General features: G+C 46.1%; 1 protein-coding gene across 1 annotated transcript; it reads right to left on the bottom strand.

Annotated features, from left to right (window-relative positions):
- Positions 1-4,121: 4,121 nt before the first annotated feature.
- LOC100683241 (ral guanine nucleotide dissociation stimulator-like) lies at positions 4,122-8,252 on the bottom strand. The gene is made up of 5 exons (XM_038560311.1): positions 8,045-8,252; positions 6,591-6,784; positions 5,951-6,010; positions 4,851-5,044; positions 4,122-4,624 (listed from the first exon to the last, which is right to left on the bottom strand). Exons 1-5 carry the CDS (start codon positions 8,180-8,182, stop codon positions 4,290-4,292), a joined length of 921 nt encoding a protein of 306 aa, XP_038416239.1. The 5' UTR covers positions 8,183-8,252; the 3' UTR covers positions 4,122-4,289.
- Between the last annotated feature and the right edge of the window lie 7,464 nt (positions 8,253-15,716).

The raw sequence follows: 15,716 nt of genomic DNA, 5'->3' as shown, positions 1-15,716 counted from the left end.
GGACATTTTCACAATATTAATTCTTCCAATCCATGAGCATGGAATATTTTCCCATCTCTTTGTGACTTCCCCAATTTCTTTCAGAAGTGTTCTGTAGTTTTTAAGGTATAGATACTTTACCTCTACCTCTAAAAAATAAATTTATTATTAAAAAAAAAGATACTTTACCTCTTTGGTTAGATTTATTCCTAGGTATCTTATGCTTTTGGGTGCAATTGTAAATGGGATTGACTCCTTAATTTCTCTTTCTTCAGTCTCATTGTTAGTGTATAGAAATGCCACTGATTTCTGGGCATTGATTTTGTATCCTGCCACACTGCCAAAATGCTGTATGAGTTCTAGCAATCTTGGAATGTAGTCTTTTGGGTTTTCTATGTACAGTATCATGTCATCTGCAAAGAGGGAGAGTTTTACTACTTCTTTGCCAGTTTGAATGCTTTTTATTTCTTTTTGTTGCCTGATTGCTGAGGCTAGGACTTCCAGTACTACGTTGAATAGCAGTGGTGAGAGTGGACATCCCTGTCTTATTCCTGATCTTAGGGGAAAGGCTCTCAGTTTTTCCCCATTGAGAATGATTTTTGCTGTGGGCTTTTCATAGATGGCTTTTAAAAGACTGAGGAATGTTCCCTCCATCCCTACACTCTGAAGAGTTTTGATCAGGAATGGATGCTGTATTTTGTCAAATATTTTCTCTGCATCTATCGAGAGGATCATATTGTTCTTGTTTTTTCTCTTGTTGATGTGATCTATTACGTTGATTGTTTTACGAGTGTTGAACCAACCTTGCATCCCGGGGATAAATCCCACTTTGTCATGGTGAATAATTTTAATGTACTGTTGGATCCTATTGGCTAGTATCTTGTTGAGAATTTTTGCATCTGTATTCATCAGGAATATTAGTCTATAATTCTCCATTTTGGTGGGTCTTTGTCTGGTTTTGGAATCAAGGTGATGCTGGCCTCATATAATGAGTTTGGAAGTATTCTGTCCCTTTCTATCTTTTGCTTTAGTAGAATAGGTTTATTTCTTCTTTAAACATTTTATAGAATTCCCCTAGGAAGCCATTTGGCCCTGGACTTCTGTGTGTTGGGAGGTTTTTGATGACTGCTTCAATTTCCTCACTGGTTATTGGCCTGTTCAGGTTTTCTATTTCTTCCTGTTCCACTTTTGGTAATTTGTGGTTTTCCAGAAATGCATCCATTTCTTCTATATTGTCCAATTTATTGGCGTATAGCTGCTCATAATACGTTTTTAAAATTGTTTGTATTTCCTTGGTATTGGTTGTGATCTCTCCTTTTTCATTCATGACTTTATTAATTTGAGTCTTTTTTCTTTTTAGTAAGGCTGGCTAATGGCTTATCTATCTTATTAATTCCTTCAAAGAACCAACTTCTGATTTTGTTAATCTGTTCTATAGTGCTTCTGGTCTCTATTTCATTGAGTTCTGCTCGAATTTTTATTACATCTCTTCTTCTTCTTGGTGTAGGTTTTACTTGCTGTTCTTTCTCCAGTTCCTTTAGGTGCGAGGTTAGCTTGTGTATTTGAGTTTTTTCCAATTTTTTGAGAGAGGCTTGCATTGCGATGTATTTCCCTCTTAGGACCACTTTTGCTGTATCCCAAGGATTTTGAACGGTGGTATCTACATTTTCATTAGTTTCCATGAATCTTTTTAATTCTTCTCTAATTTCCTGGTTGACACATTCATCTTTCAGTAGGATGCTCTTTAACCTCCATGTGTTTGAGTTTCTTCCAGATTTCTTCTTGTGATTAAGTTCTAGTTTCAAAGCATTGTGGTCTGAAAATATGCAGGGGACAATCCAATCTTCTAGTATCATTGAGACCTGATTTGTGACCCAGTATGTGGTCTGTTCTGGAAAAAGTTCCATATGCACTTGAGAAGAATGTGTATTCAGCTGCGTTCGGATGAAAAGTTCTGTAGATATCTGTGAAATCCATCTTGTCCAGTGTATCATTCAAGGCCCTTGTTTCTTTGGTGATGTTGTGCTTAGAATATCTGTCATTTGCAGAAGGTACCGTGTTGAAGTCTTATACTATTAATGTATTATTATCTAAGTATCTCTTTACTTTGGTTATTGATTGATATGGCAGCTCCCACATTAGGGGCATAAATATTCATGATTGCCAGGTCCTGTTGTTGGATAGATCCTTTAAGTATGATATAGTGTCCCTCTTCATCTCTTACTACAGTCTTTGGGATAAACTTTAATTTATTTGATATGAGGACTGCTACCCCAGCTTTCTTTTGAGGACCATTTGAATGGTAAATGTTTCTCTACCTTTTCATTTTTTAGGCTGGAGGTGTCCTTAATTCTCAAATGAGTCTCTTGCAGACAGAAAATAGATGGGTCTTGTTTTTTATCCAGTCCAAAACCCTACATCTTTTGATGGGATCATTTAGCCCATTCACGTTCAGAGTAACTATTGAAAGATATGAATTTAGTGTCATCATAATACTTATTCAGTCCCTGCTTTTGTGGATTATTTCTTTGGGCTTCCTCTTTCTTTTACGGGGTCCCCCTTAGTATTTCTTGCAGAGTTGGCTTTGTAGCCATGTATTCTTTCAGTTTCTGCCTATCTTGGAAGCTCTTTATCTCTCCTTGTATTCTGAATGACAGCCTTGCTAGATAAAGTATTCTTGGCTGCATGTTCTTCTCATTTATACCCTGAATATATCCTGCCAGCCCTTTCTGGCCTGCCAGGTCTCCGTGGAGAGGTCTGCTGTTAATCTGATATTTCTCCCCATATAAGTTAAGAATCTCTTTTCTCTCACTGCTTTAAAGATTTTCTATTAATCTTTGGAATTTGCAAGTTTCACTATTAAATGTCGAGGTGTTGAATGGTTTTTATTGATTTCGAAGGGGGGACCGCTCTATCTCCTGGATCTGAATGCCTGTTTCCCTCCCCAAGTTAGGGAAGTACTCAGCAATGATTTGTTCAAATATACTTTCTGGTCCTCTCTCCCTCTCAACGTCTTCTGGAACCCCAATTACACATAGATTCTTCCTTCTGAGGCTTTCATTTATTTCCCTTAGCCTTTCCTCATGGTCTCTAAATGGTTTTTCTCTTTTTTTCCTCAGCTTCCTTCCTTACTATCAACTTGTCTTCTATGTCACACACTCTTTCTTCACCTCATTAAGCCTTGTCGTTAGGACCTCCAGTTTGGATTGCATCTCATTCAACTGATTTTTAATTTCGGCCTGATTAGATCTAAATCCTACAGTCATGAAGTCTCTTGAGTCCTTTATGCTTTTTTCTAGAGCCACCAGTAGCTTTATAACTGTGCTTCTGAATTGGCTTTCTGACATTGAATTGTAATCCAAATGTTGTAACTCTGTGGGAGAGAGGACTGTTTCTGATTTCTTTCTTTGGAGGTGAGTTTTTCCTTCTAGCCATTTTACTCAGTGCGGAGTGGCCAAAAACAAGTTGTACTGGAATAACGAGAAAGAGAGAGAGAGAGAAAAAAAGAAAAGAAGAAATAAAAAAGAATTAAAAAGGGGGTGGGGGTGGGGAAACAACAGAAACAAACAGAAAAGAAAAAAACAAGGGGGAGTATCCTCTGATCCTATATACTGTAAATCCCTCGGCTTCCCCTGGAACTTTCCAGTGCTGCTTGGTCAATACCTTGCTTTTCCCCTGACCTTCTAGCTGGTCTTCTGAGGGAGGGGCCTGCTGTGCTGATTGTCGGGTGTGTGCACCTGGGGAGCTGCCCAGGCCCCTGCCAGGTGTATGGCTCAGTGGGAGTTGTTTATCTGTGAGGCCCCTGCTCAGTCCCAGGTACAGGGTGACACCAGGAGGGACAACAACAGTGGGGGCGGCCAGCTGTGCAGCTCTGGAGTCAGCTCCCGCAGTGACTACTGCAGCTCCCAGTGTGCAGGGGCCTGGATGCTCCAGGGGCGGGCCCGCCGATCTGTACAGCTCGGGCCGCCCGGGGGCAGGAGCCACCTGGCTGTCCTGTGTCCTCCCGGCCTCTGCCTGACCTGGGGGAGCACCTGATCCTGGGCTGTGTCCCCCGGCCCCTGGGCTCTGGGACCTGTGACACTGTGAATGGACCTAAAGTGTAGGTCCACGATGTATAATTTAAAGCATCAGAGTGAATTTTGTTTGAAGTTAACTTATACTTTATTACAATAAAACTCATAAGCCATTTTACAGGTTAAAGAAAAACTCAAAATATAGAAACAGTGAAATGACACGGGAAGGGCAAGCCTCCGTTGGGCTGCAGGCATGACGAGCCGCGTGGTGGGAGCTGGGGCGGGCTCCCGAGGTGGTCAGGGGGCTGCGCAGAGGTTGAAGCCAGTTGTCCCGGAGGCCATTGGCGGCTCTGGCACTCTGGGGACCCCGATTGCAGGTGCCAGGGCCTGCTCCTCCTCCGGGGTGGCCGCAGGTGCACGTGGCTCGTCCAGGGCGCAGCCGTGATCTAGAGCAGTGACCACTATCTGCAGGGGCTTCGCCTCCCCAGCTGGCACCTCAGCTGGGGCCAAGCCCTCAGCCCCAGCAGCCAGGGCGGCCTCGAGCACTTCAGGCCCATCCGAGGCAGCAGGCCCCACAGTTGGGGCTGGGGCGGGCTCCGGAAGTGCTTCAGGGTCTTTTGCTCGGGCCGAAGCTGTAGCTCCAAGAAGACAAAGTATCACCACCAGGACGGACTTTCCACGTCCCTCCCAAATCAAGGACACTCTTCCAACCGCTCAAAGAGCCCTGGGAGGTGTCCCCAGCCTGCAGCTCGTGGGGATGGGGTGTGAGCCGAACCCCTGCTCCCGGCCCAGCTGCACGGACGCTGGATCCGTGGGGCCCACCCTGTCCCCAGCTCGGCCACCCCCAGGCCTCCTCACCCCCAGCCTCTGGCTCCGCTGCATGGAGGCGTCTGAGTTGTTGCAGGTAACGCCGGGCACGGAGCTCCACGTCTGTGCCTGGCATGCGCTGCCTTATGAATTCCAGAATCTTCTTCAGGGAGGCAGATTGGGGGAGCCGACAAAAGTCCTCCTGATAATAGTCCATCCATATCTCCAGGATGCAGCAGATGGCCCTGGGGAGGGACAGGTGGGCACAGGGGTCAGAAGACAGGGCTCCCTCACACCGAGGTGTCCCGGGGAAGCCCTGCAGGACCCGGGGCCTCGGCCTCCCGTGCGGGGCTGTTGGAGGCCAGTCCTGCTCCTCGTCCACCTGCCACCTGGCGGTCCTGCCTGCCACAGGCCTGCTCCCCGAGGAGGGGCTGGCACGAAGCCTCTGTGCGGGGGAGCCCACGCCCAGCGGTGTGACCATCACGGTCTTTGCTGGGAAGCGGGGCTCCCTCCTCAGCCTGGCTCCCTGCCCACTTGCCCCTTGAATCCACCGGCAGGCGTCCGGGGACGGGGGGCGTCTGGCCTGTCATTGCCCTCACTGCACACACTGTCGCTCTGGGAAGGTCCAAGCCAGGAGGGCTCGGGCTCTGTGTCCTGCCAGGCCTTGCCAGGAGCCACCCGGGACCTCCACTTTCCCTCCCTGTGGCTCTGCGCTGCCTCCCTCATGAGGGGCCCCGGGGGGTGTCCTTCCACTGACTCTAATCTGCCGTCTCCCACGGGGCCAGGGCCACCGGGTCTGTGAGCCCTCAATGGCCCTCGTGGCAACCTGCTGTGCACTGGGTCCAGGTGCCACCAGATTGGGGAGTGCGATGCTCCCCACCCCCTCTGCTCTGGGTCCCAGGGTGGGGCAGACAGAGGGCTGGGAGGGGCGGGCATGGAGAAAGTCTCCCTTAGGGGTCCCAGTGCTCTCCCACCAAGCCCACACCCTATTCACGGCTCTCCTTTCCTCCTTTCCTGAAGGGCCCTTAGACCTTTACCCCGTCACGGGAATTGCAGATGTGTGGGGTGAGGGTCCAGCACCCCCGGCCCACAGCCCCCTCGCTGCCCTCCTGGAGAGGGAAGGCCCTCGGGCAGGGGCCGGAGTCACTCACAGTTTCCAGCGCTGCAGGACCGCGTCGTCGCCACCACACGCAGCTGCGATGCACCCATATCTAGGGGAGGGCGGGGGCATCCCACGAATCATCCTGTGGCCGCGACCTCTCACCGTGGGGGCTGTCACCTCTGACCCCCGACTAGGCCGGAGCCCCGGGGGCCGTCAGCTCTGTGCGGGGGGCCACGGGCAGCCCCCGGAGAAGCGCCCGCACCTGCCGGGGCCTCCTGAATGCTTGAGCATGAAAGGCTCCGGCCAGGCCCACGGCCGATATCTGAGTGGGCCTGGGCGCCCGGGGACCCCGGGGTCCCCCTGTGTGGTTGCCCCAGGACACAGCCCCCCGATGGACTCTCCAACCTCCCTTTCAATGGGAAAAGAGGCCAGCTCAGGACCCCGGTGACGGTGGGGAGGAGGCACAGGTCCCGTCCCGGGGGAGGAGGACGGCTGCGGAGCACAGGCACAGCCCCTCTGGCCGACCCGCCACAGGCCAGGCCCCGGGGCTGCCCTCCGGGACCCCACTGTGCCCTGGGTGACTCTGCTCCAGGCGGGGGAGTGGCCCGAGGCCAGGCAGCTCAGAACCATTCCCAGCCTCCCCACCAGCAGGTGGCCCACCCCTGGGCTGCGGAGGCGCAGGTGCTCACTTCGTAAACAGCAGATCCAGCACCTCGTCGGTGGTGGCAAATCCATGACAGTTGTCTAAAAAGATGAAAACGGAGATGACATCCCTGCGCAGCAAGGCGGGCAGCAGTTGTTGGAATTCCTGCTCCAGCAGCTCCGTCCGGCTGGGCTTCGTCGGGCAGATGGGAGGCGCCTTACCGGCCGAGGCCCTTGCACCCTGAGTTGGGACAGAGGGGACGTGCATGGAGCCGCCGGGAGGCCTGGGGTGGGAGCGCAGCCCGCAGCCCGAGCTCTCGGGGGCCGTGGGGGGCAGGAGTGCCCACGGCAGGAACCCGGGCCTTGATGCCTGTGGCTCAGTCACTTAGCCTCTGACTCTGGGCTGTGGCTCGGGTCGTGGCCTCAGCACCCTGGGATCCCGCCCTGGCAGGCCCTGCGCTTGGGGCCCAGTCTGCTTCAGGAGCCTGGGTCTCCCTCTCCCCTCCCTGCTCTCTGCCTGTCTCTTACACAAACAAGACAAACTATCCGATAAAGAAACAATCTTAGAGGATAAATGTTCAAAAAAGTTTGGATCAGTACAAGGACCTCAAGAGACACAGAGAGACAGAGACCGAGAGAGACAGACACACAGACAGAGGGAGAAGCAGCCCTGGTGCAGAGAGCCCGAGGCGGGACTCGATCCCGGGCCTGCGGGGTCAGGGCCTGGGCGGAAGGCAGGCGCTAAACCCCTGGGCGACCAGGCCGCCCCTGAAGGCTCTGCTCTGATATTCCTACACCTCTGTGCACAGGGACTCTGCATCTGGCCCAGGCAGGGGCAGGGCCCTGGGGCAAGTGTGGGGAGCAGGGGAATGCAGACTCATGTGGGAGCAGGAGTGTAGGGGGGAGCCCAGGGGAGTAGCAGGCTGGCTTCTGGGACCCGGGGCCCTTCGTGCCGCATCCCGGACCCGGGTGTCCGGCCTGCCCCGGCCCCTGCACTCATTTGAGCCCGCGCTGGCCTCTGTTAGCTGCGCAGGGCACTTCCCAGTTCCTCGAGGCGGTGGGGCAGAGCACCCCTTCCTCCCGCTCGCGCCCCCTGTCCCGGGTGGAGCTCTGTGGAGACAGTGCCCGGCAGCCAGGCAGGAGGCCTCAGCGCCCGGTCCGGCCGCCTCGGCTGGGCCGCACCCCCAGCGGCCCCCATCCAGACACACCACAGCGCAGGCGGCACCCCCCTCCCCCAAGGAGAGCAAAGGGATCGGCTGCAGGGCCTCGGGGGGACTCTTACTCGGAGGGTAAGAGGACCTCAGGAGCCCTGTTTGCACCCTGCCCACCTTGACCTCAGGGTGACCCTGAAGGGATCACCGGGGAACCTGCCGCCCTGCAATGTCCCCCAGCCTGGATGCACCTGCCCACACATCCCTGTTTCCCGGAAGCTGAAGAGGAGGGGATGGGGCCACCCAGGATGGCTGGCACAGGGGGCCTGGCCTGGCCTGCTCTGGCTTACCTGACGGCGCCTCCTGATAAACGCCCTGAGGCGTTGGTTTTTATGCTGGAGCCAAAGCCTACAGCATTGGAACAAGCGGCACCCCTGGGGTTCCTGGGAGCCAGAGCCCCCAGAGGTGGGCCGGCAGCAGGAGAACATCTTCCAGGAGCGGATGTCTCCAGCCAAGTGAGCCTGAGGTGGGGCTGCACTAGATGAGGTTGCCTGGTTACGGGGGTTCCAAGTTCTGTTGGGCTCTGTGTCACGGGAGTGACCTCACTTCCTGGGACCTCCTCCCTGACCCACTCCTGGAGGAAGCTGCAGGACGGCTCCCCCGTCCCTGCAGGCGATGGCCTGTGCACACAGTGACACACCCGCACCCCTGTCCACAGGCCCCAGGGAAGGACTGTGTGCAGCCAGGGCCCCAGCCTGGACACACGCCTGCGTTCAGACACAACTTTCCATTCTTCCCCGGTTTTGACCCCAGAGAAGCCGTTGTGCCCGTCGGGGATGGTCTGCATCTTGCCCGTGGGACAGGGATTATCCTAGCGGGTGCTTCCTCCAGACGTCCCCAGGCCACTGTGGCATCATATCTATGACATTGGAGGCGGGTGTCACATGCGGGAAATACCTCCAACCACATGTTCTTCCTTGGTGTGTACATGCGCCCAGGCCCACGAGGTCCATGTGCACACACGTGGGCACCAGTTCTCTCATACTGGAGGCCCAGAAGATGACAGTCCCACCGGGGGAGGCATGGGCAATAGCTCCCCACGATCCTAGGCTCCTGAATCCAAGGCAAACCCTACAGAAGGTGTCAGAGTCTCGGCCTAGAAGGTGTGAGGCCGTCCTTATCCTGAACCCCTGCCTGTCGTGTGTTATGGGCCCTTCCCTCCTTCCCACTGGGTGAGCTGTGGACAGCGGTGCACCCAGTGGGTCGCCCTGACCTGGGCTCTAGGGAACCTGCTGTCAGCCACAGAACTGAAAGTAGACAGGAGGCACTGACTCTCCGGCTTGACCCCCAACTGAACTGAAAGCACGTTGTGTGTCCACGTACACTGACAGAGAAACAGAGACACGGATATAAATGTAGACACAGATGCAGAACTAGGAAGTTAGCAGAGGAGAAGCAACATCACTGAAGATCATTAAATAAAAAAAGAAAGACAGCTGAGTCTCGAATGGAGAAAAATGGAGTAATTAAAATAGAATCATGAAAAAATAATTCATCAAACCGAAAAGCAGAGAGAGGGATAAAGAAGAAGGAGCACTTTGGTGACACAAAGAAACGGCAAGCCTCGAATGTAAGGGTGATCGTGCCTCACGGACTCCATGGAACCTAAGTTGGGCAACAAGCAGCACCTTCCAGCAAAGGCCTAAGCGAATTATTTTCTGTTGTTGTTTTTTATTTAAAGATTTTCATCTCTTTATTCATGAGAGTGACAGAGGGTGAGAGAGGCAGAGACATAGGCCGAGGGTGAAGCAGGCTCCATGCAGGAAGCCTGATGGGGGACTCGATCCCGGATCCCAGGATCAGGCCCTGGGCCGAAGGTGGACGCTCAGCTCAGCCCCTGAGTCACCTGGGGGTCTAGACTAAGCTAATGAAAATGTACAAGGGATTGTGTTATACTGTGTGTGTAAGGGGGTAAAATTTCTCTTTACTAAGAAAGCGAGGGCAGCCCGGGTGGCTCAGCGGTTTAGCACCGCCTTCGGCCCAGGGCCTGATCCTGGGGACCCGAGATTGAGTCCCCCCTCGGGCTCCCTGCATGGAGCCTGCTTCTCCCTCTGCCTGTGTCTCTGCCTCTCTCTCTCTCTCTCTTTCTCTGTCTCTCATGAATAAATAAATATCTTTTTTTAAAAAAGATTGAATCTTATAGTGATAAATGCCTAAATTAAGAAAAAGAAGAAAGATTTCAAGTAAAGATCCTAATTTTACACTTCATGGAACCATAAAAAGAAGAACAAATTAAGCCCAAAGTTTTCTGAAGGAAGAAAATCACAAAAATCAAACCAAAAATGAATGAAACAGAGACCAGAGAATAATTAGAAAAGATCAATGAAACAACGATCTGGTTTTTTTAAAAGATCAATAAAATTGACAAATATTTAGCTAGATTAATTTTAAAAGGGAAGATTCAAATAAATAAAATCACAATTAAAGAGGAGACATTGCATCTGATACTACAGAAATACAAAGGGTCCTAAGAATTACTAAACAAGTATATATCAATAAATTGCATGGCCTGAAAGAAATGGCCAAATTCCCAGAAACATACAACTAATCAAGACTAAATCATGAAAAAATAGAAAACCTGGTAGTTCAATAATGAGTAAGAATGAATGAATATCAAAAATCTCTTAACAAAGGAAAGGCCAAGGCCAGATGGTTTCCATGGTGAATTCTACCAGAAATTTAAATCATTAACACCAATATTTGTCAAACTCTTATAAAAAATTGAAGAGAAAGGCACACTCTCACACACATTTTCTAAGGCCACCATTAATATGATACCAAAGTCAGATAAGGACACTACAAGAAAAGAAAACTACAGTCCAATATCCCTGATTAATATAAATGCATAATTCTCAACGCAGTGTTAGCAAACTGAATTCAACAACACAGTAAAAGAATCATATACTATGATCAAGTGGGATTTATTTCTGGGATGCAAGAATATGTCAACATATACAAATCAATAAATGTGATATACCACTTTAATAGAATGAAAAATAAAAATAATGTAATCATGTCAATATGATGAAGAAAAATCATTTGACAAAATGCAACATCCTTTCATGACAAAAACTCTTAACCAATTAGGTATAGAAGGAATATACTTCAGATAATGAAGACATATAGGACAAGCCCAAAGTTAACATCCCACACAATGGTGAGGCTGAAAGCTTTTCCTCTAAGATCAGGGAACAAGACAGGGCTCCCACTCTTACCACTGCTATTAAGCATAGTACTCAAAATCCTTACCAGAGCTGTTAGATGATAAAATGAAATAAAAGGCATCCAGATTAGAAAGGAAGAAGGAAAATTGTCTTTGCAGACGACATGATCTTGTACATAAAAAATCCTAAAGACTCCAGGAAAGAAAAAGTTAGAATTAATCAATGAATTCTGTAAAGTTGCTGAATGTAAGATGAACATACAGAAATCCATTGCATTTCTACAAACTAACAACAAATATCTGAAAAAGAAATTTTTAAAAATCCCATTCACAATAGCATCAAAACCAATAAAATACTTAGGAATAAATTTAACAAAGAAGATAAAAGATCTGTATAGTAAAAACTACAAGACTTTAATGAAACACATTGAAGAAGACACAAACAACTTGAAAGATATCCTGTGTTCATGGATCAGAAAAATTAGTATTGTTAAATATCTATACTACTCTAAACCACCTATAGATTCAATGCAATCCCTGTCAAAATTCCAATGGCATTTTTCACAGAAATAAAAAAATTCTTAAAATTCATATGGAACAACAAAATGCCCTGAAAAGCATTCCTGAGAAAAGAATAAAGCAGGAGATATCATAGGTTCTCATTTCAAACTATATTATAAGCTACAGTAATCGAAACAATATGGTATTGGCATAAAAATAGATGTGTAGACCAATGGTTCGTAACTGAGAGCTCACAAATAAGCCTTTGCATATATGGTAAACCACTATTTCACAAGTGAGCCAAAAATACCTGATGAATAGAGGATAGTCTCTTTAATAAACAATGCTGGGAAAACTGGATAATCACATGCAGAGGAATAAAATCAGACCCCTATCTTATGTCATTCAAAAAAATAACTTGGAAGAAATTAAAAACTTACACATAAGTCTTGAAGCCATAAAACTTAGGGAAAACATGGGGAACAGCTCCACAACATTGGGTTTGGCAATGACTTTCTGGATATGACACCAAAAGCACAAGTAATGAAAACAAACAGGTGAGACTACATCAAACCAAAAAGCTTCTGCACAGCAAAAGAAACAATCAAAATAAAAAGGCAATCTACAGAGTGGAAGAAACTATTTGTAAATCATATATCTCATAAGGGGCTAATATCAAAAAAAATCTAAATAAGGAACTCCTAAGACTCAATCGCAAATAAACAAATAGAATCCCATTTAAAAATGGGCAGAGAAGGGGATCCCTGGGTGGCGCAGCGGTTTAGCCCCTGCCTTTGGCCCAGGGTGTGATCCTGGAGTCCCGGGATCGAGTCCCACGTCGGGCTCCCGGCATGGAGCCTGCTTCTCCCTCCTCCTGTGTCTCTGCCTCTCTCTCTCTCTCTCTATGTCTATCATAAATAAATAAAAAAATCTTTAAAAAAAAAATGGGCAGAGAAACTACACAGACATTTTTCCCAAAGAAGACATACAAATGGTCAATAGGTACATTAAAAGATGCCCAACATCACTAGTCATCAAGGAAATGTAAATTGAAACTACAATGAGACATCATTTCACACCTGTTTAAATGGCTATCATCAAAAAGACAAAAAATAACAAGTGTCAGCGAAGAAGTGGAGAAAAGGAAATCCTTGAGCCCTGTCGGTGGGAATGTTTTCTATTATGGAAAACAGAATGGAGGTTCTTTAAAAAATTAAAAATTGAAATTTAAAAGTCACCATATGATTGAGCAATCCTGCTTCTGGGTATATATATTCAAAGGAAAGGAAATCAGTATCTCAATGAGATATCTACACTCCCAGGTTCATTGCAGCATTATTAACAATAGCTGAGATATGAAAATAACCTAAGTGTCCATATATGGATGAATGGATAGGTAGGATATGATATATATACATACACATACAAAATGGAACATTTATATACCACAATGGAATATTATTCAAGCCATGAGAAAAAAAGAAATCTTCCATTTGCAACAACATGTATGGGTCTAAGGGTATTATACTAAGTGAAATAAGTCAGAAAGAAAAAATAAATACTGTGTGATCCCACTTATTTGTGGAGTCTCTAAAAAAGCAAGCTCATAGCAACAGCAGATTGGGAGTTATCAGGGGCTAGGAAGGGGAGGGAAATGAGAGAATGATGGCCAAAGCATACAAACTTCCAATTCTAAGATAAATAGGGCACTTGGGTGGCTCAGCGGTTCAGCATCTGCCCTCAGCTCAGGTCATGATCCCAGGATCCTGGAATGGAGTCCTGCATCAGGCTCCCCAGAGGGAGCCTGCTTCTCCCTCTGCCTGTGTCTCTGCCTCTCTCTGCATGTCTGTCATGAATAAATGAATAAAATGTTTTTTAAAAAAGATATATAAGTTCGGAGGACTAATGTACAGTATGGTGATTATGGTTAACAATGTTGTATTATCTCCTTGCAAGTTACTAAGAGAGTATAACTTAAATGATCTCACTGTGAAAAAAATGTAAATTATGTGAAGTGTTGGAGGTTTTACCTAATGATACTGTGGCAATAATTTGTCAATAAATAAGCATGTCCAACAAACGCCTTAAACCTATATAATGTTGTATGTCAATTATATCTCAAAAAAGCAGGACAGATAAACAAACTAACAAATACGGATGCTGCTGTGATGCTTTAATGAGAAACAAAAGTAATAGACTTTCAGAGTAGATTAACACCAACAACAAAAAATCTTTAGGAGCCTCAGGATTTTAGATTGAAAGCAGTGCTCATGTAAAGAAATGAATAAAGGGAAAAAAATAAAAGAAGGATGAGCATATCCAAATATTGTAAATTAATGAGTGGCAGTATATTTAATTAATCAGATTGTCAACTTTGGGGTGCCAGATCCAACAATATACTGACATAGATTCATAGCAATACCACCTCTAGTAAGATTTTATTTTAGCACACTGACATATTACCAATATCATCCTGAAATATTCTGAACTTCTGACTTAATTCTGTGAGCAATTCTGTTATCAGTCACCCCTACATACTCTGTAATAGAAAGAATGGAGCTGGGAAGGAAAATAATTATAGGAGTAAAAATTGTTTCTGGTTGAGAGGAGACAAAAGTAAACAATCATTATTTCTCAAAGAATTATAAAAATCAGGATGTCAGGATAAACTTAATGTAACTACAGATGTAAATTGAATGGACACTACTTACTGGTAGCAGGAAGATGTGTAACAACTATAGCTTTAATTTCATTAGATAGAGTTGAAAATTCACTGTCACTTTGTAGCTCTTGTGGGCTACCTTCATGCATTCCATTTTTCTTTTTTTTTCCTCCTCCTGATAAACTTAGCTAATCCAATTTTTTAAACATAATATTTTTAAGGAATTTAAAATCTATTTATATATTTATGTATTTATTTATTTATTTGAGAGAGAGAGCCAGGGGAGGGGCAGAGGAAAGGGAGAGGGAGAAAATCTCAAGCAGACTCCTCACTGAGTGCAGAGCCTGACTCAGGGCTCAATTTCATGACTGAGATAATGACGAGAGCCAAAATCAAGAGTTGGTCGCTCAACTGACTGAGCCACCCAGGTGCCCCTAAGAACATAATGTGTTTGGCAGACTAATGGCTTTTGACATAGTTGTCTACTATTGCCTCTCAATTCCCGTAATTGAAACTCCATTTCCTTCATTCTTCCTTCTGCATCATGAATATGTGTTTATTTATTTTTTGCATCAGAGCTAAGTGTTTCTCCTCCATTTTTCTTTTAATCTGAAAAACAGAACAGGATTTTAGTAAAGTTAGTGCAATTGGTCTGGACCCAACATAGACCTTGCTGCTGAAATCACTATTAAATGTAATCTTTTGCTTCAGAAAACTGAAGAAGAAAGTACCATATGCCCTTGTCAAAACAAATTGTTTTACCTTGCTTTTAAAAAATCGATGGAGTAGTATATTCCGTCCAGCAAAATCAAGAAATAAAAATTTGGAAATGTAAAACATGCTGTTGAGTCTCTGCATAAAGATGCTAATAGAACATAAATAACAACTTAGCTTTTCAATTCAAATGAAAGATAGTTTTTAAGTGGGAAAAGGTTAGTAATATGTTAAAAAGCCTTCAATTTAAACTGCTGCAACCACATACAAGGATTTTCTTTCATTTAAAGCCTTTTACAAGAACACTTTAGAGCATAATTGGTTTCTCCCCTAAATCTAGTCCAAAGTCACCATTTACAACTGAACACCAAAGAAGATTTCAAGCATGATTCTGAAGCTCTTGCACTTTACAAAATGCTGTTTACGACATTAGATTTCTAACACTTTTTTTTCTTTTCCATCGATAAGCTGCATTTATCTCTATTCCTACATACTCCTCTTTTCATTTAATATATAGTTTTTCTGAGTATTCTTACCCATCTTTAATTATAATATTGAATGTAGGATATAATACAGTACAATACATATAGTATGTGTATACATATTTTATCTAGTCATACAATTTCCCTCTTAAAAAATATTTTATTTTTGGTATGCCTGGGTGGCTCAGTGGGTGAGCTTCTGCTTTGGGGTCAGGGTGTGATCCTGGAGCCCTGGGATCAAGCCCCGCATTGGGCTTCCTGCATAGAGCCTGCTTCTCCTCCCTCTTCCTGTGTCTTTGCCTCTCTCTGTGTCTCTCATGAATAAGTAAATAAAAATTTTTTAAAATATACTTTATTTTTTAAAAGGCTAAAATTTCAGGAAGCAGCCTTCTTTAGCTCCCAACAATGAAAATGTAAAAGCTAGGTCAATGTTTCCCAAA

This window comes from Canis lupus, chromosome 16 (assembly GCF_011100685.1).
Source record: "Canis lupus familiaris isolate Mischka breed German Shepherd chromosome 16, alternate assembly UU_Cfam_GSD_1.0, whole genome shotgun sequence".
NCBI lineage: Eukaryota > Metazoa > Chordata > Mammalia > Carnivora > Canidae > Canis > Canis lupus.
This window is presented reverse-complemented; position numbering and strand designations above follow the sequence as displayed.